Source organism: Dromaius novaehollandiae, chromosome 4 (assembly GCF_036370855.1).
Source record: "Dromaius novaehollandiae isolate bDroNov1 chromosome 4, bDroNov1.hap1, whole genome shotgun sequence".
Classification (NCBI taxonomy): Eukaryota; Metazoa; Chordata; class Aves; order Casuariiformes; family Dromaiidae; genus Dromaius; species Dromaius novaehollandiae.
The window spans coordinates 40,391,264-40,415,263 of NC_088101.1; the positions used below are offsets into that span (position 1 = coordinate 40,391,264).

Here is a 24,000-nt window from a genome sequence, read left to right on the forward strand (position 1 = left end):
AACTAGCATTTAGAGTCTTTGGCTGCTTTCCATGATGTGTCTTGTTGGACAGAATTCTGTTTGACTGTGGAGTTTAATAGTAATTGCTTGTGATGCTGAAGCAAAGTTCACGTGTTTATATGAACTTGGATGTTCCTGAAATCAGTATTAAGCCATGAGAAGTAGTCATAACCACTAACATGCTTTCTGTGCACTATTACCTATGGCAGAAGACTTCAGGAGGAATAGAGTGGGAGTGCATACACAATAAATATGGAAAAAACAAGTGATCATTTACTTTGAAATGCAATGAAGTTCTTTATTCCCTGGGTAATGTTACTTGTTTTATAGTATGTTCATTGAATTTTGGTCATGCAGAGACACAGGAGAGAACACAGCATGTGCAAAACCGCACTCAGCATACCCATTTCATTCTGTTCAGTCCATGATTTTAATGAGATCTGTTTTTTCTGTGCACTGAAGTGAAGCGTTTTCTCAAGTGCCAGTACAAGGAGATGCTGCTCTTATATCTGCAACAAACTACAACGAAGAATCCCCCAGAGTTCAGATCAGCACCATGTCCTTGTTCTCACTACTGTGTTACGTTCCAGACCGAGTAAGTCACTTGAAAAAAACAAAACAAAACAAAAAAAAAAACCCACACAATGAACCCAGCAAAGACGCTGGGAGAGTTCAGGAAGAGCAACAAAAGTTGGAAATCTTTGGAAAAGAACACCTCTGTGAAAAAGTTGGTCAGAGTTGTTTAAGTGCCAGCAACAGACAAAGGCACTGAGCTGCAAATAACCTGAGAAACACAAGAGCATTGCTAAGAAAGAGAACAGTCATTCTCTTTAATCAAACCAGAACTGATCAAGAGGTAATACCTCCAGGAGCTGTGCAGTATTAGGCAAAATATTTCATATAACTTTTCATAACAGTAACTAAGGAATGTAAGAAGCTCGTTAAGGTTACCAGGAATAATTGCTGCCATCAGGAGACAACTAAGGCTTAATTAGCAACTGCTGAATGTAAGTGGATTTGGGCTCAATTAAAAATCATTCCTTTTACAGTAAAGGGGAAAATGAATTCTACTAGAGGAAAGCTAGAGAGCTGTTTAAATTTATAGCTATAAGGACATCCTGTTGTGTTGAGCAAAATAGTTTCTAATTTCTTATCTTGTGCTAGGAAATCCTTTTTGTAGGTTTGGGAACTTCACAGTTCTTTCTGAAACTGTTATTATTTTGCTGAGAATCTTCAGCAAAAGAAACTCTTGACAAACCAAAGAAGGAGTTAACAGATTGCAAAGAAAAAGAAAAAAATACCAGTATAAAACAACAACTTCATGTTCACCTGTAGGACTGGTTATGGAGCAGAAAAAAAAATCGGGGGCAGTTCCAAGCTTTCAGTATAATTTCTATCTGCATGGGAAAGCTACATAAACTTTTAAGACCTGTCAGCATTTTCACAAGAAGAGACTTGCAGAAGCGGCAGCTGCCCCTGCCCACCCTCCCGGGAAGACTCAGCAGCTTCGTGGCTTAGAGGGGCACTGGGCATGGGAGGTACCAGTGCTGTTATTGCTGTGCGTGATTTGCATAGGGCATGCTGGCAACTCTGCCTGTTTTAGTGAGAATTTCCATCCTGGACACAAGAAATATTTGTGACAAGGTTTTGCTAAGGTTTATAGGTACTTTGAGAGACAACTTTTTGACGAAACCAGCATCTATCAAAGGGGTAGCTGGCTTTCCTGATGTTGCCAGGCTGCGGCAAACCCTTCATGTGGCAGAGATTTGCAAGACCCATACAGCATGATCTGGAGAGCTAAAGGAGGCGGAGCAGCCAGCACAGCTCCTAGGTAGGTGATAGCAGTGCTCCCTGGTATCTTATTTTTTGGCAAGTGGGGCTGGTAGGGAATGTGGTGGAAGCTTGCTTCCTTCAGGACAGGATTCAGGCTGTCCAGCAGCCCTCAGGTCTGCACAATGTTGCTGCCGTAGGTCCAGCCTTGGAGCCAGGTTTGAAATGCTTGGGAGCAACAGAATGCCCAGACTGAGTTAGAAAAAAATTCTTTGTATACACATACCTGGTTATTAAATCTTTTCTTGAGATGGAATTAGTATAGAAGAAAAATTCCTACCGTTTTTCCAGTTTCTGCCCTTATAAGTGAAGTTAAGCATTCAGTTAGTGCTAGACTGCTTCAAAAAGGAAGTGTTTAAGCCAAATGTTTTGGCAGGTGGTCTCCATCCCGTGTGCCAGATGCTGCTCGCAGGTACCCAGGAAGGTTTGACCACGTGTGCAGGCAATGCAGTTTTGCATTGGCCAAGGAACACAACTTCTGGCCCTTTGATATTCCATGCTCCTCCCAAAGCAGCTGCGAGGGTACTGCTGTGCCTAATCCATATCTGGATAGCGTGAAGGGTTCAAAGTGCTTGGGGACAGTGTGAGTGTCCAGCAAAAACTGCACAGAGAAGAGGGACCGTCTCCTCTTCCTTCACAGCTAGATGAGGACGCTGTAATAGTTTCCATGTTCAACTCTATGCCTTCGCTGGCTTGTGAGGGCAGAAGGGAGACTTGCCCTGTGAGCGCTGTTGTTGCTTATTCATGCGACCTTGTTGTGACCAGTTTGACAACCTGCAGATCTGTCTTACAGCTCCAGCACCTGGACTTGTTCGTACAGGAGCATTTTAGCTGCTTGAAGGAACAAACAGCGACCAGCTTAGCTTTACTCTTGCAGAAATAAGCCTGAAAATGTGACCCGAGTGCAGTTGAGAGGTCTGATTGCCAGAGGGCAAATCAAGTTCATGAGAGAGAGCTGTTGAATATCCTAACCCACTGAAGTGAGGTGTAGGGAGCAGGGGGATTGCTCAGTGTCAGCCCTGGGGCTGGCAGTGCATTGGGCTCCAGCACCTAACTCCCCTTTGGCATGGCAGAAGCCCTGGTATGCAAGTGTGTCACCTGGGAAGCCATGGCCTTGTCAGCAGCGTAGCACCTCAGGTGCCCGTAGAGCCTGCACTGCCAGGTGAGCTGAGGCTGTTTGTTACTGTGCTAGATCTGGTGTTGCTTTTCAGTGTGTGCTTTTCCCTTCTTCCAGACCCTTTGTTTACTTTTCTTCCTCTTCTCCATCTTCCTTGCCCTCTCCAGAGATTTGCTTTTCTTTAAGCTATTTGCAGATCAGGTGCACACAGGCATCTCCAAGTCATATTGTGTCCGTTTTACTTATAGCTTTGATTCTGCAGCCCCGTCCCATAGTTTGGTTGACGCTTCCCTCTTTGGCCTGAACGGGGCTTATCCTGTGCTCTTCCTCTGCACTTCTAGGGCACCCTTGGATGGGCCAAGGGCTTAATATCTCCCTAGGACTGCTGTGCTGGTGTGGCTGTCCTCTGCCTTGGCAGCAGTCTCCTCTCTGATTGTACGGCCCTCTGTTCAGCTGGGTGGCAGGGGAAGGGAAGGGTGCTCACACATGTCATGAGGGGTAAATGGCCCAGCTGGGTTGGGCCTGAGTATTTCTTGCATTAGTCAACAAGTTCTGCACTGGAGGAGATGCTGTTGTGTGAAAGAGCAGTGCTTCTCATCTTGGGCAAGCTGGGGGGTGTGGGGTAACAGCAGGCACTGGGCTGTCCGTGCTCTGCTCCTTTTAGGGTGAGTGGCAAGCAAAGAACTGGGGGGGGGAGGATTTTTTGTCCCAGCCCTTTATTTTCACAACTGGTGTTTGGGGAGTTTGCATCTTCCTCTGTAGCTCATTGCTAGTGCATGGATACAGACGCTTCCCCACTGTTGGAAGCTGAATCTTACTGTTCCTCCCTCCATCTCTGGAGCAGGATCCTCTGCAAAAGCTGTCTGTCTGTGCCTGCCTGACAAAAACGCCTCTTTTGTTGCTGTAGGGTGCGGACCATGAAACTTACTTTTTCCGTGATCTCTGCTTTACTTCATTCCTTTCTGCCTTCTTAAAAGACAACAATGAAAAACCTCAAACCTTTTATAATTCAAGGGTTGTCCTTATGAGTGGCTGCTCCTGGCTGTTCCCTCTCCTTGTATGGAACAACTTGTCCCTGGGCTGTTTGGAGTTTTAATAGCTCTGCTCAAATGCAAGGATGGTTTGGCGTTTTCATAATGCTGCCTTGTGGCCCACACACCTCTCTGGGGTTTTTATTCAAAAATGTTCACGTGCTGGTTGGAGTCTGTCAGCAGCCTGCACAAGCAGGAACTAGTCTGGCATGAAACAAGGGGCCTCCCCAGTGTGCTAAATGGTGCCACTCTAGCAAACCTCTGTGCAAGTGAGCTTCTTGTCTAGCATAAACTGGTTATTTCATCACTGGCAGCTAATCTACCAGCAGTCAGGCTTCGCTCACAGCTAAGTGCACATGTGTATATCTCTTGGAAGGAGTACACTGTGTCTGTGAGTGACCAAAAAGTGCCTCTATCCTTCAATAAGGCTGACTGCTATCCCGTTATTTTGAGTAGGGGGTGGTCCATATCCCAGATGTGCAGATGAGACCATCCACCCCCCTCACCTTGAGGGATGTTCTGCCGCTGCGCTGCGTCATTCGTGAGGTGATGGGTTCTACCAGACCTTGTTTCTCCAACCATATTGGCGAAACACTTGATTTGTTGGGAGTCGTTTGTTTGTTTTTAATTTTGACTGAATGTACAATTTGTGAAGGGAAGTTAATGCTTTCACATGTCTTCATTAGCACAGATGTGCAGGAAGCCTGTGCACTGAACTAGCTCTGACTTTCTGAAATCACTACGTGGAAGGCAAATAACGTTCACTGCATCTGCAGGGAGAAGGTGTTTTGGTTCAGAGATGTCTCAAAATCAGAAATACTTTTCTTTTCCTGGAACGTAGCAGGTTGGGTGCTGTAGTGAAACACTTGCCATTGATGTCCTACAAGAACCTGCTCTGATTTGTGGTTCTGATTTACTGAGAGAAATGTTTCACATCATTCACTTGACACAGCCTTGTTAAAGTAAAGGTGTTTTTCAATGCTGCATAGGAAATGCCAAAGAGCGTAAACCAGATGTTGAAACTGATAAGGGAACCTTGCAGAAACAACAAAAAAATGCTATAACCTTCACACCGTCCTCCTTAAATGTATGACATGACTACATGGTTGTGTGAGCTAATTGCTTCTCAGAAGTGCTTGCATGAGAAAGGAAGGATCATGGCAATATTCCTCCAACCAGTTTTCTGTTTGCACACAGGCTGATTTGCTCTTCTTTGAGTGTGGCTCATAACTGCACGCATACCTCTTGGAAGCAGCATGTAGCGGTTGTGAGTGAATGGAAAATGACCTAACTGCCACCCGGTTTCTCAAGCAGTGCAGGAAGCTCTGCCCCGCCCCACCCCGCCCCCACACTGTTTAGTTGTGTGATCTACAGTTTGTAGTGTAAATGACTTTTGGAACTCAGCAGCAGCTTCATATTGATCTGATCTTTCAATATCTATCTACAGGTAGGCCAGTATCCCTGTGATTGTGAGAGCTTCTGCTAAATCACAGCTTGTGTGACTCATTCAGTTATCAGTTTTTAATTACACACCTGTCACCTGTTGTGGCCAGTTAAGGGCATCAGACATGCACTGGGCATGCCTTTGGGCTGTCACTGTTAATACTTTGTTCAGTTCATGCACCTACCAAATGACTTGGAATACCAAATCTCAGTGTTTCCCAGCCTATATGTCTTCGTTATGTAATGCTCTTTAGAGGGCTGATAGAAATCAGACAATAGGTATCTTGTGGTTAAACAAGGCTTAGTTGCCCAATTTATGCATTTTCTCAAGTATCTGCCACTCCATCTCTCTGGTGAAGGCAAGTAAGTATAGATGTCATTTAGCCCCTTTTCCTAACACTTTGTCATTATTTTTTATCACCACTGCATTACAGAAAACATAGCTGGTCTTCTACTTTCCTAGCTTGCATAATTTGCTTACACTTTCAGTTACAGCCTTGAACTTCCTGGCAGTGTTTGGCCTGTCATGAACTATTTACTGCTTACAGACCAAGATATTCCTGATCTCAAGCAGAAGGTTAACACAAACTAAAGAACTGACAGAGAGATGCAGGGGATGGACAGCCTGCAAGCGTTGAGCACAGATTGACACAAGCCATTCCTGTTTGTCTCAGCTGTAGTTCCGCATTCTGAGTGAGGTTCGCAGTCACGATTCTTTGTTTCCCTCGTGATAGCTGAGCTGCATGACATATGTACCTTACTGCAATTTGCAACTCTTGGCAGTTGCTCTGTTGTAATAATTTGCAGGGAAATACCAAGCCCTCAACTCGCATTTTTTTTAAGGAAGAGGTATCTTTGTGCCTTTTGATAGGTGCTCTGTACATTCATTGACTTGTGGGTTTTTCGCTTAGAAAGCAAACTTTCTGATCATTCAAAAGGTCTTAATAATTTACCAGTTAAATGACTAAAATTTGTCACACAATGATGTTGAGGACCAAATAATTGTTTATAGAAATACTTCAAAATCCTTAAGTGAAAGGTGTCAATGTAAAGTATCTATTAACTCTTATTTATTGTTTTTCTTAGTGAAATGCAAGATTGGGGAATGTGTCACACATGAGGAGCCTTCACTTTCACGGAGCAGGATCACAAAGATACACAGGACCTTGCTCTCAGTGGAGGTCCTTGCGTTGCTGGAGCAAGAACTGTGCTCATGCTCTTTTGCAATGCATATACCCCAGAATGACTTACATGAATGAAACTTGGTAAACTGCAGATTTGGTTTTGGTTTTGGTCACAAGACTCTCATACACCATTTGCCATAATAGAGAAGCCTGAAATCTAATCGAGGCAGCATTTTTCTTTCTGGCGAACTGTTTTAGAGGATGAGTGAAAGGTTCTTGGATTATCTTCATTCTGGCTTTCTCCTTGCTTTCTCTTGTTTGAGTAGTCCTTTGTCTGCATGATCAGCCCTTTCCACAAACCTGTCAAGCAGGAGATCAACTGTCTTGGCCAAAGTACCACTGATATTTCATATGAGAGAGTTTGTTAGAGAAGTCCTCAAGAGACTGAGTATTGAGTTCTATAAATAAAAATAGGAAACAGATTGCATCAGTTTCAAAAGTTAAGTGGTTTTTAACTAGTCCAGTAACTAATGTTCTTATATACCTACAAAAATATTACAGTTTTATCTTTGTAAAGATCAAAAGAACAACTTTGAAGCACTTGCCAGGCACATACATTCATGCATTTTAATAGATGACAGACCAAATGTATCCTTAAAGTAATGGGACTAACTTATGATTTCAAATTCTCCCATGTATTCCTGCAGTGAATAAAGCCTCATGACTGCTTTCTATTTTTTCTTTTAATTACTACTACTGTGGATCCAGTGTCTCCTCAAACATACTGCAGATACTAGGAGATGGGAGAAAAAGTCTGAAAGCCTGAGGTCTAAGAACAAGCCTGGTAAGGAAGCATTTCATGAGAGGAGGAAGCCTCTCTAGCTGTGCATGTCTTCTAGAGAAGCTGATTATGTCAGCATCCCTGCATGTTTAGATCAACCCACTTAATCATGGATATCTGTTTAACTTTCAGAAAGAGATGCAGAAGAGGCAAGACCACAGCATCCCTGACGTTGGCTGGTACAAGTTTGCTCTGAGCTGCAGTATGGTCTTTGGGACAGGTTGTATTTATAATGTGTAATGTGATAAAATCCACAGGAACTGCCATGCTGCCTACTAGCAAGTAGAAGTGTTGTGTGTCAGCTGCTGTGAACTCAGAAAACTATTTTACAATTGTTCAATTTATTCCAAAGGCAGAAGAGGATGTTTCTCCAAAGTTAGAATAAACGTTTTGGAATCCAGATTTTTTTTCGAGCTATAGTTGAACTAAAGCTTGCTCTAATATGAGATGCTGACTTTTATTAGTTTGTCTGCAAAACAGCTGCTTCTACTTTCTGCAAACATTTAACATTAATTTAAAGTCTTTCTCTGCTATGCCTTGTTCTGCTCTTTAAGCGAAAGACCATGTTGATATCACTGGGGAATGTCACTATATATATGACAACTCTTAACTCCTTTCTGCTCACTGAAATATGCTGAAATATTCAGGACACAGACTTTTATTTTTTATGTCTGGTTTGATTCCTTTTTTTTCTTTCCTTTTTTTTTTTTTTTTAAGCAGTTTAAAAGGAGTCTAATCTTGTACTTAGCTTGATTGAAAAGCATTTTTTGCAGCAGCAGCAGCAGAGAAGGAAATATGCAGCATAGTTTGAAAGCCCCTGAATCTTGCAATGGTACTCTTCCTCTGCATTCCCCATCAAAATGACCTAGAGTCTAATCTTCAGAAGGCCTATGCAAGAAGCTGGAGGTTAACATTGCCTCCAAAATCTATACAAGAAATCTATGGCAAGGATTTTTCTAAAAGTCAGTCTTGTCTATTAGATGCTCCTGCAATAAAGAAAGAAGGAAAGTTAACTTTCTTTTTATAGGTAGATCATCAGCCAGTCACATTTACTGACATTTGTAAAATGCAATAAGAATTATAGACAACACAGTCTTACTTCAATGATCAGAGAGACTCATGCAGAATTTGCAGTCCAGCTGTCCCTTTAGGAATTTAAGTATTTAGCATTTAGTTCTCAGATGACCCGTGTTCATCTGGCATCTAATATTTGGAGGCCCTAGGTTTTTGATATCACAGTTCCTCCTGTGTATCTAGTTCTGCTTCTGAAGATGCTCAGGATGTCTCAGCTCTGCTAGTATCTCTACGTGTATCTCCTGGTTAAGCTCTCAGTTGCATCTTTTCTGCAAGGCTTACTCCAGTTCTCAGATAGCCTGGGTCTTTCACAAAACACAGACAGAGGACAGGAAAACAGCACCTCTTTTTCTTTAGTATCTCAGCTATAGAAGACTTTACAGAGGTTTTGGGAGTCCTCAGGTTTACAAAAATTTCACCAAAGCAGTATAGCAGATACTGGGTATCTTCCCTGTATTTCTTTTTTCAGTTTATTGTAGGAGAAGTGGCAATAGCAATAGCTTTTCCCTATTGAAAATCTCTTTAATTTTCTCCTTTGCATCTCAAACAGAAGGTTATTGCTTTTCAGGGTGGGCTAAAGTCAACATATTTGCATGCAGGAGCAGTCTATCCTGCTGCTTTGCAAATTCAGGCCTAACTAAATCTACACACTTGTGCAACAAAACTCTACTGATTCCCTCCAGGCACAGACATGGACCTGGAGGATCCAGGTTTTTTGGTTCATCCCAGTCTTCTTCCTTTCCTTCCTGAAGGAGGAAGAATGAAGCAAGGAGGGAGGCTTTCTAACTACCCACAGGGCTGACTCTCCAACAGTACCTCAGTAGCCTAACTACTAGATTTATTCTTTAAAATGCAGTTTGGGTCCATTTAATGACAGAGTAAATACACTGATACTGGCTACAATGGACAGCTTTAGTACCACAAAGTTGTTCTCTTCCATGCCAAAATTTATAGGGAAAAGTAATAATCAAAGTGGCAGAAAATCCCCTGATGGGAGCTCTGAAGTGCAAAGCATATAACGTTAAAAATATATATATATATAAAATAAATAAAATCCTGAGTCCCTCTTCTTCCTATGACTCAAAGGCATCTGGTGTGACACTGTTATTTGGCCTGCAATTTTCAAATACTTAAGCACCAAGGCGTGGCAGTGCCTAGTGGTTAGGCAAGGCAGGCACCTCCCTGCGCGCTGGGAGGTGCCACCACTGCCAGTTCCCAAACAGGCCCCCAAGGAAATGTTCTGCCTGCGTTGTAGCAGGTTTCATTTCCCACATTCAGGTCTCCGAGGAGATTGTTCTTTTCTCAGGATGGCAGGATCTGGTTGAGTAAGGCTGATGCTTGGAAAGACAAAGGAAGAGCTAATAGTAATCTTGATTATTTTTATTATTATTATTATTTCCTGGTTTCTGTGTTTTGTGATGTTTACCAAGGATGATTAGCCAAAGTAAACTATCCAAATGAAAAATTGCAGATGAAAAAGTCAGCTGCATGGCAAACCTAGCTGGTATCTTGCCCCTGAGTGCTTTAGTTATTTCAGATTAGGTGCTTACTTGCCATTATCCCACAGAGAGGCTTATAAAGAACCACTTACACAAACCTGCCTCTGCATGCAGCCACCAAGAGAAAGCTTAAGCAGCATCTGGAAAGACTCTCTACCAAGAGAGAGGATTAATATGCTTGCATATTAACTTTGGCAGCAATTGTATTCATTGCTGTGCCAGTGCAGTTATGGAAAGTAAATGGAGAAGGATTATTTTATCATTGATTGTGTTCTGGGGGGATGGAGAGTTTCTTCTTGGTACTTCCTAATAGGAGTAAAAGGCAGAGCAGAGCACGAAGTGGTTCCTTCACATTCAGACTATAGTGAGCAGTTTTCAGCTGGTGGGAGCCTCTCTCTGCAGGAGGAGCCATATAGAACCAAAACGGGTGGAAACACTCCCTTCTCCCTTAATCCTTGCAGCCAGTTGCAGAACTGACTTACCCAGAATGAGTCAGTGGTATCAGTGTTGTCCTGTTACTTGGTGAAAAGTTATGAGCTCACTGCTTTTGCTGTCCTTGTCTAGCAACCTGGCTTGCCAGCTCCTTACAGAGTTGTCTATGAAAGAGAAGGGGCTGCACAGCCTGGAGACAGAATTTCTGAACCCCTCCACCTGCAGAAACAGAGAACAAGTCACATTAATTCAGAAGGCTGTGTTTCATCGTGACAAGTGTAAGGAAAACTTACTTTAAAGGAAAGTTTAGATTTCTGAACAACAGGGGGGAAGAGTACAGCCAGCTCCAGCCCTTCACCATTCCATCTCACAATATTCACTGCGTTTTTGTAAGTGATTTTTAAAAGATTCTATTCAACTGGAAGGGTTTGCAAACATCAGAGAGGAAGCTATCACAGATGGAAACACGGAGACACCAGAGAGAGGTCTGAGAGGCAGTCCTTTCAACAGAGGGTTGAGCATCTCAGTATGTTCTGCTTGGCCTTTTGCTCTCAGGTGTGAGCTGGCAACAAAGAGGGTTCAAGGAACTAACCCCAGAGAAGTAAAGTACTCAGAAGGACAGATTTTAAAGGAAAATTACTGAAACTATTTGTCATAGAACATACAGGAAATTAATTTAAAATTATGTCATAAAAATAGCACATGAAAGAAACACAAATGTAACAATTTCTAAAAATAGAAAAGAATCTTTATACTGACACTTGTGTAAGTTATAAGGTGAAAAGAAATCAGGTGGCCAGTCTATTGGATAAGAGTTATTGGTAAACTTCAGCTGTTAAGACTGAAGGAAACAAGGATCTTCTTGTACCTGCAGGTGCAAACCATATCATGAGTTCAATGCTGGAAGAATATCACTTTCTTTTACTTTCTGATCATGAGGATAAAGCTGAATTACTACAAGTAAGGTAAGAGGTGCATCTGTTTTGATACTCTTTCTCAGAATAGAGCAGATTCAACTTGCAGCTTCATTTATTTACCCTATGATTACCTCTTAACCAACCTATTCTTATCTTATAGGTCTAGCTGTTGAGAAGGGAAGTTGATTGTTTTTACAGCTTTTTGCCTATGCTATTTCCTTTGATTCCTCTTCCTTTGATATCTCTTCTGGCCAAAGGCTGCCATTTGTAGAACATTATTTACTTGAAAGCATGAGTTATAATGCATTCTAAACTTATTAAAGAGCTACAAAAGTCTTATAGTATTACTACAACCCTTCTTGCAATCTTTGTATATGCTGCCTACTTGCATTTAAATTAAGAGCCCTTTTTTTACTCTGTGCTTGTATATCAGCTATTACACTGAGGTTTTGATCTCTGCTTGAGACCAAGTATTCCTAAGTATTACTAAAAGGCCTATAGGGTCAGTGATGTTTCTGACCATCACTACTGGAGTAATGGAACATCACTAAGAAGGGACTATTCATTCTCAAGTCTGTGCTGCTGCCGCCCAACCTCTGTTCCCTTTCTTCAGACAAAAACCATGATCTGGCAGATGGTTGGGTTGAGATAAAACCTGAAAAAAATAAGAAAAGCATTTCTGATCAAGGGAATGCTGTTGATTAAATGCACAGCTTTGAGAGAGCAGATTTAACTGTTACAAGGCTTGTCACAAACATCTCTAGATGATTCTGGGAATTTCTGCATCACTATTGAAATATTCCTTGCATGGAAATAGTCTAGGCAACTTTGTTTTGGTGTTAGAGAGGAATTCAACTGAAAGCCTGTAAATGTGGGTATTTCACAATACTAAAAAGCACTTTGTTCCAGCAGTTGATATCCTAGTATGAGGTGTTTCTTCTAGATGTTCTTCTCTAGATACCATGATAAAGATGCAAAGGCATGTTGGAGTACAGACACAACAGTTACATGGTCAGCTCCAAATACATTATTACTAAGCTGATACTATCAAATTCAAGGAAACTTATAGAAGAGCAAGAAAACAATCTGAGGATAATTTAGGAGGAATGATTAAAATACCTGAGTGTGTACTTGAAAATCTGCCTGGCATGTCTGTTTTCAATCATATTCAAGTCTAGAAAGTCAGAGGATGATCAGATATTAGAAATATCTAATTATTTGAAGTTGTTTTGGTGGCTCTATCAGATTATACACACACTTTTCAAATAATTAGCAACATTATTTGATTAGTTTTTTTTCATTTTTAGCAAAAATGATTTTTAATGGATGTCTACAATTCTGTGGCATTCAAACTTTAAAAAGTCAGTTTTAAAAGTTATATAAATACAAAACACACAGTGTAAATAATCTCTGCAAGAAACTCACAAATCATGTCATTTTCCCAGTACAAAAAAGCTTGGAAGAAGGTAATTAGATTTTCCTAGTTTTTAAAAATATGGTGCTTGATGAGAAAAATCAAGAAAATTATCTGCACTAAAGAAAGAACTTCTGAGGTTGTGAATAACCAAAATTAAAGATTGGGAACAGACTAGTTGTCTCTTTCTGAAATGTAGAGTCATGTCTGAAAGGTTTTATAGCATCAGATAGAGAGGGAGGTAGAAAACAAATGCAAAACCTGAACTACCTGTACATAATATATCCTGGCATTGTCTTTTTTGGAATGAATACAAAAATTTTGTTATTTTTATGGTATATGATAATGATCTGATTCATTTCCTGCTCAGATTCTTACCCAACTGTGAAATAGATTTTTTTGTATAACAACTAGTTAAAAATGTACCTCTGCATCCCAGCACACTGTTTTCCATATCCATACAGGAAACAATTCTAGCTGGTCCTGCCATGACTTGGTTCTATTCCCAGGAATGTTTCCCTTCCATTTAAATAAAACAGAGTATTTTTCAGTATATTAACAGAGATAGACACATTTCCATATACCCATCTCAACTAGGCAATGTAGATTAAAGTTTGTTGGACCATTCCTAAACTGATATTCACCAATATGCACATCCCTTTGTCCAGGCTTTCTTGAAAAAGCTTTCCCTTGGAGCTGAATGAAGCCTTTTTTCCTTCTCACGGAAATTCCATTGCTAGGATGTTAAACTCAAACTTCCTAACAACAGGCTGCTAGTGATGACTTGCACCCGGTGGACTGTGACAGAGTATTTTCTCTCCTGGTGAGCTGAAATGAAACAGAAGCTGTCCAATGGCAAGCATAACAGATACAATTCCTCTATTCCCCTCTGTCCCTCATATTGCATCTAGCTCCTTGGAGGACACACAAGAGAGAGAGAGAAAGGGGAAAACCCCCAACCCTCGGGGAACCACAGCTGCCCTGATGGCCATGGCAGAGCCCAGCACCTGTCTGAGTGAAAGGGCCACTGCTGTAGAGCTGTGACAGTCTCCTACTTTCTGCAGCATCAGGACAGAGTGCAGGGGGACCTGCTGAGAGAATTACGCTCTATGTCCAGCAAGGGGAGGTTTTGTGTGTCCTGAGAGGCCTAAGGTGAGGGTGACTGTGGCTCTAGCATAACACCTACAAAATCTTTGTTTTGAAATAGTCACTGCATTTTATTTTTTCAAGAGCTGAAAGTCCATTTTATATCTACAAATACCTCTCTGGATAAGCCCATAGTAGATGACCTCTCTAGTATTAACTTAGGATACAGCACAAAGAGCTGATGGACACAACAGGAGTGCAATGACTGGATAGACAGGGGGAAAAAGCCCTTCAAAACATTAAGCAAGTGGTGCTTGTGAAAGCTATACAAATGTAATTTCTGAAGGAGTCTAAAAAGCTGAAGTAGTAGCTTTGTATATTGATAATATTGAACCGATTAACAGTAGGAAAATCAAAGAAAATGTATTAAAAGAAAACGTAGTTTCTAGATTCTCTCACTTGCGCCTTCCTGTTTTGCAGAATGAATCCTCAGCTATAATATGCTTGGAGCACATTTTGCTGAGGTAACGAAAGGTACAGCCGGACTGACCTCTGAGTACTGAGACGCTTGTGTTTCAGGTTCCCTGGTCCTAGAGCCTGTTTAGGCTCCCTGTGGAGTGCATGTGGTGATCAAGAGTTATGAATCTGGGATATATAAGGGCTGATACAACCAAGCCAGCCTATAAGAAAAGCCAAAGTCAAGGTTGCTGTGAGCAGCATTTTTATGGGTCTTGGGCACCTGCCTCTGTTTGTGGTTCCCATCCCTGCATGTTTTCTAGGAGCTGGAAGCCTTTCAAAGGGATGCAGGAAGTCCTGAGTGGCATTCAAAGGAAGTCATAGTTAACTACATGTATTTCCAGACAGCCCTCTCCCACACACACACCGAGGGAGTTTCATTAGTTGGTGATATAACTTTTATCTTTTACCTTATTCCTTGCATCATGCCAGGAACTCCCATAGCAGGCACACTTCTATGCAGATGCCTTTGATCCTGCTGTGTGTTCAGTGTTTGTGTTGCTGAGATACCCATTGGTGTACTTGATTGGAGTCCAGCACCATGAAGATCTGTGTAACAACGGATAATGTTTGGACTAACCTGTTCCAGGTGAGTTGTCTTGGAACTTTCCATTTGGGGTAACAAATTTTTGTGATGTTGATAACTGGGTTTTGTGTGTTTGTCATAGCGTTCTTCAAAATAGGTCCCAAAACTTGCTATAGTATTTAATGTTGTGTAACTGTCTATTATTCAAAAATCCTAACATTCCTGTCAGAAACAAATTATTTTCATCTCACTTACTAAAACATAAAGTAAGAAAGGAACTGAGTTGTTTCATTTTGCCTTGTATGTAGACTGTTTGCTCTCTGTTGATGCAATTTCCTTGGGATTCAATAAATCAACAGTTCTATTTTGGGAGAACTGAGGGGTTTTCTCCTATGAGTCACAGTGATGCAATTATTCCAGAAAGACAAAACTTTCCATATTATTAGAATAAGCCTTGGTAGTTTAGCCTGCAGATTTCCCCATTAGCTGCTCCTGGTTTAAGGTAGCAAACCAGCTTCATGTTATTCTGATGGAATGTTTTCAGAAAAATATGAGAAAAAAAAGTTCTGCTTCCTTGGCAGAGGCAGTCCGAAAGGCTCGCTGTTGGATGCGCAGCCACTCTGCTGTTATCATGCTCTGCCACAAGACAACCAGGATATCCTGGAAGAAAAATAAGTGGAATCTGTTCCTCTACATTTAAACTTTTAGTCTGCAAATCTAATCAGAGGATTCAGTTGCTGGCAAAGTAGGCCTGAATATGGAACACAATGGAATTAAAATTGTTTATTTTTCATTATAATGTTCCTCTTTTTGTAGTTGAAGATGAATACCCGAAGCACTGCAAGTCAGATTAAAGCATAGGCACTCGCAGTGCATGCCAAGGCTTTGCTTCCAGAATCATGAAACGATGCCAAGCCCTCTGCTTTCAATTACGCAAGTATTACAGCTCCTGCTCCAAAGACTGCAAACATAGTTCTGAGCTCTTTTCCTCAGCAGCCATTTCTAAGGGGGTTAGGAGAAGGGTGCCACAGGCTCAGTCCAGCTTGCATAGCTGCAGCCAAGCTGATATGCTGACACATCCTAGTTACCAGGGGTAAGTATCAAGGTTTGCACTGCTTGCAAAGGTTTGGAAGGGATTTCTACTAGTACTGCAGGCTGTCCAATGGATTGATGAACTCCTTCCCTATTCTATTACTTCTGCCTTTTCTTTGAGGCAGGCTTTTGTGGGAGAGTGACACCTGCAATCTGTTAGGCCTTTTCAGTACTGCTTCCTCATCGTTTCTCCATCTCCTAAGTGAAAGAGCAAAATGACAGCAGTTCTGAATGTGGATGCTGAAATATAGGAGGAAAGAAAGGAAGGGAAGGGACTTGCTGCAGGATCTTCTGCCTTTAATATGGGACTGTGAGGGAGAAGTGCTTTAAAGAGTGTGACATGCCCAAGTACTGGAGGACATGGAGGAGTAAGTACCTCTGCCTGCAGAAGGGAGAGGGGTGCAGGGCTCTAGCAGCAGGAGTCTGATAGCCTAAAGCCAGGTTCCCTTGAGTAACACAACACAGTTGCAGAAGGAGAAAACAGTGAGGATGGTGAAATAAACCTAGTGATCCTGATGGCTAAGGACTAGTGTTAACACTCGGTTAGTGGTTTTGATCAGCAAGTCCATTTTTGTGGGGTTCTGTTCTGTTCCGCATAAAAACAGATATATTTCTATTTCTATGTCTATTCTGGTCAGCACCCATCTAACACAGCCCCTCCCCCCCCTCCCCCCCCCCCCCCAATCACTGGTAGTTGCCCTGTCTAGGAGTAGCACTTTAATACTGGAGGACAGTTGTGGCAGGAGCCTGTCCCTCTGCTAGAAGCAGCAATGCAGGGAACCCTCGATTGTGCATCCAGGAGAAAGAGAGTTGTAGCTGGAGGTTAGGGAATAGCCAGCTGAGGGAACTGTGTATTTCTTGTGCTGCTGTCAGATAAACAGTAAAATTGAAAGCAAGAGAGCTTCAAAAATTATCACCACAGCTCTACTTCAGCCCTAGGCTGAGATAAAGCCCTTCTGACAAAAGGGGTTTGGTACCACTTGTGTGGTGTCTGTGCTTGAAACACTGGCAGTTTCGAAAGCAGCTTGTTGCAGCTCTCTGCCCTTTTGCTGGGAAAAAGTAACGTACTGGCACTGGTGAATGTACGTGCCTTTTTAAAGCACTATAAAAGAGGAAGGACAGTCATAGTTTCAACCAGGAAAAGGAGGAGGACAGAGAGAGCACTCACAAGATGCAACATTATTCTATACTAAATGTGAGGTTACCCTGGAGAAAAAGCAGACAAACTATATTCTCACCTTAAAGACAAGTTTGCTCATACTTTAGACTCTGATTTCAAAAGGAGTTGTTTTGAGCCCAGTGCTCCAGCTCACCTTGGAAGCTGATGATCTGGAAGGCAGCTGGCTGGTATTCAGCCTCTGTGTTTAGAGCAGTTGTGGAGGGTGTTTCTGGTCTCCCTCAGCATTCTCAGAGCTCTCTAACTCCAGATAATCTGATAAATCCTGATAAATCGACCTGTAATGAAGAGAGAGGAGTTGTGGTACTTGCAGACTTTTTCCCCATTGATGGAAACAAGTTAAATACCCATACTGATTTCTTGGCTTTTTAAGCAGCTTGTTGAGCTTACTGTTTCATTTGTGGATTGTGGCAAGGGAAAAAGGTCATGGTGATTCCAATCCACTCTGAGAAAGGACTGTTGTTGCTTGCACATGACTATGAAGTTTGTATTATCAGTTCTTCTTGGTCCAGGTTCAAGACTGATGTAGAGTTGAGGAGGAAATGTCCATCTCTTGGTCAGTGGATACCATGTAAGGGAGAAGACCTGCCTGGACCAGGTCTGAAGCCATCTGTCTGCTTCCTTATGGTCCCTGCCATGGGCTGGGGCAGAGGCACAGCTGCAGGTCCCACTGCTGATTGCCACAGCTTTCTCTCTTAAGACAAGTCAGGGGCTGACCACACCAGGTTTCAACTAGACACCAGCTACATCTCAACCGAGTTAGCTGTGATGCTAATTAGTCAGTCTTGTTGCCCTGTTGGTGCCATGAGGAAGGAAAGAAAGAAAGCAAACTCCCCTAACAGCCTATCTGGCCCTAAGCAATTAGACGTTTATAGAAAAAGTCCATCTTGATTCCCTGGGATTTCAGACTCCTGTGATCAGGACTAGCCACAGCTCGACTGGGGTGTGACTGTTCACCTGGAGAACATGGCCAAACTCCAGGTGAGTGCTGCTTATAAAGCCCTTAGCTGGGCCTTCTATGCTTTCTGTATGAATAAATCACTCCCCAAGGCCCAGTTTAGAAGTGTGATGAGAGTGGGCTAAGCCTGAATGTTATGAGGCAATCAGTACTTCTGGAAAAAATAATGGATACCTATCTAGAGTTTCTGTAAGTGCATGGTGGGGAATTTGTAACACATGGAAAAAAACACGCTCTTTACACATTAAATGCAGTACACAGCCTCATATGTCTTCCTCTTCCAAGTTCTTTACAAATTCAACGATTTTAAACTTTATCAAGGAGCTGCAATTTTGATGACAAGAACAAATAGGAATGAGTCGCATCAAACTCAGAATTGAGATGTTAAAATGTTTTGAAAACCAGAAGTATTCTCTCTTTAAAAACAAGAACTACTCCAGTCAAGAAGATGGCTAGGGGGAGGAGTCAGCTTTTGGGAACTTGATGACATTCCTTCACTGAAAAGCCACTTCCCTTCTCTGCTATGTCCCACAGCTGTCTCCGAGTGCCTTTTTTTTTTTTTTTTTTTTTTTTTTTTGCACAGCAGAACTGCTTTAAAAATGTTGTTATGGTTATTGTATTTCTTCAGTAACTGACAGAAATCACAAGGGTATCTCATTCTTTAAGTCCATTTTTTTGGAAAGTGCTGAGTTCTTAGCCTAATATGCAATGTTAATTTTAATATAGCAGGACGAAAATTTGCTGAGACACACTCAGGCTTCTGTCTGGGCTTTGTCATCCTTGGGCAAACAGACAAGGGCATGTGGCTAGGCAGGTGGCAAGAGTTTGTTTCTGAGCCCTATTTACAGGCAGGTACCTTTCAGTGCAAGTGTGTAGCAGACTGTGACACTGCACAGAAAGAAATGAAAACTGCAGTAGAAAGGTTTTGTGTTCAAATTTAACAGGTTTGCCTTTCAGAACTAGTAAGAAGACTTTTTACTCCTTTATGTATGCAGTGAGATGGCCCTTTGGCCTGAAGTTTGTTTCCATTCAGTCAGGCTAAAACAAGTATCATCAATCTTCCCCTTTCAAAAATGCCTTACATGTTTACAAAGAAATACTTTCTTTCAAACTATATCTTTTTTTCTGAGACAGAATATTGTTTCATTTTGTATGCATTCATTTGTTGATAACTTCGGACTGCAGTGTTCTTGGAAGTGAAATGATGGTGAGCATTTCTTTGGTGTTCTTTATGAGCAAATAATGTGACTACAATGTTTATATATATATTAATAATAATTTGTAGAACCTACACAACAAATTAACATGGCTACACAGAGATGTTCTGTCACTCAGTACAGTAAACAGCTCCATTTAATTTAAATAAATTTAAAAGGAGAGATATAGGGAGCAAATTGCAGTTCCATCTAAAAACTATTTCTACACTTAATGCTGCAGGAAGTGATTATGAAAGAATGACTTGCGCAAAATGGTTGCATCAGCCATTTCACTGATGGGAGCTGACTATCAAAAAGAGACGGATCTGCAGCTGAATTTCAGCTTGCAAGAGGAGAATTCAAGAATAAACTATGCTTATTTTTGTGTCTTCATTCAACAGCAGGAATAGAAGTGGCTGAAATCTGCCTTTGAAGTGCAATGTCATGCATGATGCATTTCACAAGTTGCACGCAAACTTCAAGTCATGATTTTGTTAGGACTGCATCTATTAAAGAAAAAGCTGTGCAAACTGATATTCCTTGTTGACAACAGAATAGTTAATAGAAACTGGGAAACTGTCAACATAAAATTTTGCCTGAGGAGCACAGCCAAAATATTTTCTTACCTCTGGGCTGTCATCGCATTAGACCTGCCAAAGAGTTTCCAGCTTTTATTGTAATTGCAGGTATGAGGTGACTACTTGCATCCTAAAGTACATGACCTGTGCAGAAATAGACAGAAATGCAACATGCAGTATACAAGGTAAGTAAGTATTTACTTTCTACATATTCAGGATTTGGGAATATTGTTCATTTGCAGTACTGAAACTGTACACAGCAGCTTGTGAACTTTAATAAGTGACTTATTTTCTGGTGTAGCCAATGGTGAAATGTTCCTTGGCACCAATAGCAGGAAACATAGCCCTTCTGTAGATTAAAATCAGTATTGTTTTAATTAGGTACACTATTTAGAATGTGACAGTAAAATCTAACACAGCAATGTATTACCAGTGCTGATTTATGGAAAAGGGTGTTAGCCTTGGTTGGTTGGATATCAGCTTGTTCTGCCTTTTCAGTAAAGAAGGTAAACTGCTTATGTAATAGGTAAGAGGGTGTGCCAGAAACATACTCGGCTTTGCTTTTTAGAAGCCCTGAGATTTGTGAGACTCTATTGTGAGAGACCCCAAAATCTCTTCCAGAAAAATTTGCAGTGTAGGAATCCACTCACCATTTCTTAAGTGAGCAGAAGGCAAACACATACTGCGGATTATCCAGGCAGTCGTGCCTTTTTGACATTTTGGCTCTGTCTTTACATTCAGGCAGTTTCTGTTGGTAATAATCAATGGGCAGGCTAACACTGCTATGGCTATGGGCATTTCTAACAGTCTTTCTCTGTTCAGGATAGAAATGTCCAGTCATAGCTTTATTACTGAGATGGGGAATAATGCTAAAGATAGCGTTTTGGTGAATGTGCGTATGAAAAGACAGGACTATAAAAATGGTCCTTTCTGACTGTTCAAACATTATATGGCTGTACTTCAAAGACGAGTAGTGCCCTATGTTTCCAAGGTTGAGCAGTTGAACCAGGAGAGGAAGATTAGTGTCACAGGATAACTCCATAAGGTAAAATTTGAATCTGAACTTCCTAAAAAAATTACACTGGATTTCAACTGTTTTCAGTTGCTGTTCAAAAATAAAAGCAGACACTATCCCCTCTCCTTTCTGTTTCCCACAGCAAAATGTTAAAATCAACAACCACACATACCTGGCAAGTGTGGGCCATCTACATCATCTTAACGGCAAACCTCTCTGAAGAGCAAGCTTTGAAGCAAGTTTGTCCTTCATGCGATGCCACTCAGTTTTGCAACTGTTCTTCCAGGGGTTTGAACTTCATTCCCGCAGGGCTCACGGGTAAAATCACAGGGTTAAACCTGGCTCACAACAGGATAAAGCATGTCCGAGCACATGATCTGCAGCAGGCTGTGAACCTGAGAGTTCTGCTACTGCCATCCAATGAAATCAACTCAATAGAGGAGGACTCGTTTCGCTCCCTTGCAAGACTAGAGCTCTTGGACTTATCAAATAACAGCTTGGCTCGCTTGTCTCCTGCCTGGTTTGGGCACCTTTTTTCACTCCAGCACCTCAACATTCAAGGAAATTCCTACAGTGACCTGGGGGAAAGTTCCCTCTTTTCTAACCTGAGAAACTTGAGCGCTCTCTACCTGGGCAATGCACAGTTCTCCACGATAAGGCAAGGAAACTTTGAGGGCATTACACTTCTTGATGAGTTGTGGATTGATGGCAGCAATCTCAGTCAGTATGAGCCAGGAAGTTTGAAATCAGTTAAGAAGATACATCATATAATCATCAACCTAAAAAGTGTGGATGTATTCTCAGTGATTGTGGAGGATCTTCTGCACTCTGTCACATGGTTGGAAGTTAGAAAAATAGCATTCAGTATACCTGCTGAAATGCAACTATTGAGATTCATGTCTTTTTCTTTTGCAAAGAAAATTTCTTTTAAACAGGTTTTGTTTACAGATGCTACTGTGCCTGAGATGATCAGCATTATAGAGGACATGACAGAATTAATGGAGGTGGAGATGAAAGATTGTAGACTTTTGGGAACCGGTCATTGGAGTACACAAATTCACGTAAACCAATCACGTTCTCTCCGAGTTGTAACAATAGAGAAATTATCTATTGAAGAATTTTATTTGTTTTCAGATCTTAAGGCTGTTGTAGATCTAGTATCTCCTCTTACCAAAATCACAGTCGAAGATACCAAGGTCTTTCTGGTACCATGCAGACTTTCACAGCATCTTTTGTCATTAGAATATCTTGACCTCAGTGAGAATTTGCTTGGAGATCAGAGTTTGGAGCATTCAGCCTGTCAGGGTGGTTGGCCCTTACTGCAAATTCTAAATTTAAGTCAGAATTCACTGAGTGACTTAAAAATGACAGGTAAAAGCTTATCTCACCTGAGAAATCTAATTCTCTTAGATATTAGTCAAAATAATTTTGGTGAGATTCCAGACATGTGTCAATGGCCAGAAAACCTGAAACATTTAAATCTCTCTAGCGCTCAAATTCCTAAATTAACAACCTGCATTCCTCTGACTCTTGAAGTTTTGGATGTCAGCGCTAATAAGCTGAAGGAGTTTGGGCTGCAACTCCCTTTTCTCAAAGAGCTGTACATTGCAAAAAACCAGCTGAAGACCTTGCCTGATGCTGCACCCATTCCTAACTTGGTGGCCATGACAATCAGAAGAAACAAACTCAACAGCTTCTCCAAGGAAGAGTTTGAGGCCTTTAAGAAAATGGAGATGCTGGATGCCAGTGACAATAACTTTATCTGCTCCTGTGAATTCCTCTCCTTCATTCATCATCAGGCTGGAATAGCCCACATCTTAGCGGGGTGGCCGGAAAGCTACATCTGCGACTCTCCCCTGGCGGTGAGAGGGGAGCAGGTTGTAGCTGTGCATCTCTCACTGATGGAGTGCCACAGATCCCTCACCATGTCATTAATCTGTGCTCTGGTGTTCCTGGTCGTCCTCGTCCTTGTGGTCGTTGGGTACAAGTATCACGCAATCTGGTATGTGAGAATGACCTGGGCATGGCTCCGAGCCAAGCGGAAGCCCAAGCAAGGCCCCCCAAAGGATATGTGCTACGATGCTTTTGTCTCCTACAGTGAGAATGACTCTGACTGGGTGGAAAACATCATGGTGCAGGAGCTGGAGCAGGCCTGTCCGCCCTTTCGACTGTGCCTCCATAAACGGGACTTTGTGCCTGGGAAGTGGATTGTGGATAACATCATTGACTCCATAGAGAAAAGCCACAAAACGCTGTTTGTGCTGTCGGAGCACTTTGTGCAGAGTGAGTGGTGCAAATACGAGCTGGACTTCTCGCACTTCCGCCTCTTTGATGAGAACAACGATGCAGCGATTCTCATCCTCCTGGAGCCTATTCAGAGCAAAGCGATTCCCAAAAGGTTCTGCAAACTGCGGAAGATAATGAACACAAAGACCTACCTGGAGTGGCCTCCTGGTGAGGAGCAGCAGCAGATATTTTGGGAAAACCTGAAAGTAGCCTTAAAATCATAGAACAAGTCAGTAATCCCTGTTTCAGCACCTTTCCAGAAAGGATATGTGTCAAGATTTTTCCTGTTAAGAAATTCTTGCTTTGTTTTTCTGCCTAATGAGGACTGGCTTTGCTGTGGGTAGAAATAATTATCTTCGCATTAAGGAAAATGATCAACTTCAAGCTTTCCAATATTGTTGAGACTCTGGTCTTTTAAAATTGGTAAGACAGACTGGACTTGACACTTTTCTAATTACATTTAGCTGAATTTAGTGTATTTCTGGGGTCTTTTCTAGTGTTACATCTCCAAACAGTTCCTAACAATGTCATTCTTTTTTATAATGCAAAATAAAAGCAAAGTACTTCAACACTTCCCTACGCTCCTCTCCTTAAGTTTATTTTCAGTACCATCATGGATAACAAGACAATTAAAATTAAAATGCTGAAGAAAAACTGAGGATTTTGATCAAAATAAGCCCTCTGAACCCATACCATTGCTATGCAGTGCAAAAAGGACAGTACTAAATATGTAGCTCCACTCAGAAGTCTGTTATTTTGTCTAGTTACACTGGAGTTCATAGCATCCCACAGATTGGGCTTTATTCAAAAACTTACGCATGAAGCATCCTGGCACCTTGCACAATGAG

General features: G+C 41.7%; 1 protein-coding gene and 1 long non-coding RNA gene across 6 annotated transcripts; one reads left to right on the forward strand and one right to left on the reverse strand.

The window, feature by feature from the left end:
• The first annotated feature begins 1,450 nt into the window (after positions 1–1,450).
• LOC112985951 (toll-like receptor 2 type-2) lies at positions 1,451–23,726 on the forward strand. Of its 5 annotated transcripts, XR_010388983.1 has the most exons (7): positions 1,451–1,831; positions 7,314–7,389; positions 7,519–7,606; positions 11,266–11,356; positions 14,757–14,913; positions 19,960–20,036; positions 20,843–20,978. XR_010388983.1 is itself a non-coding variant. In XM_064510858.1 (4 exons), the coding sequence occupies exons 3-4, from the start codon at positions 20,023–20,025 to the stop codon at positions 23,374–23,376; spliced, it is 2,382 nt and encodes a 793-aa protein (XP_064366928.1). In that variant the 5' UTR covers positions 14,835–14,913; positions 15,667–15,943; positions 19,960–20,022; the 3' UTR covers positions 23,377–23,726. The 5 variants fall into 5 exon arrangements, 4 of the variants coding, with proteins under 4 accessions (XP_025960745.2, XP_064366928.1, XP_025960748.2 ...); XM_064510858.1 differs by lacking the exons at positions 1,451–1,831; positions 7,314–7,389; positions 7,519–7,606; positions 11,266–11,356; positions 20,843–20,978 and adding exons at positions 15,667–15,943; positions 21,009–23,726 and having other exon boundaries at positions 14,835–14,913; XM_026104960.2 differs by lacking the exons at positions 1,451–1,831; positions 7,314–7,389; positions 7,519–7,606; positions 11,266–11,356; positions 20,843–20,978 and adding an exon at positions 21,009–23,726 and having other exon boundaries at positions 14,801–14,913.
• LOC112985955 (uncharacterized) lies at positions 6,663–17,396 on the reverse strand. Its single transcript, XR_003259867.2, has 4 exons — positions 17,256–17,396; positions 14,735–14,873; positions 10,442–10,610; positions 6,663–7,003 (listed from the first exon to the last, which is right to left on the reverse strand). It is a non-coding gene; the product is annotated as an uncharacterized LOC112985955 (long non-coding RNA).
• Positions 23,727–24,000: the final 274 nt, after the last annotated feature.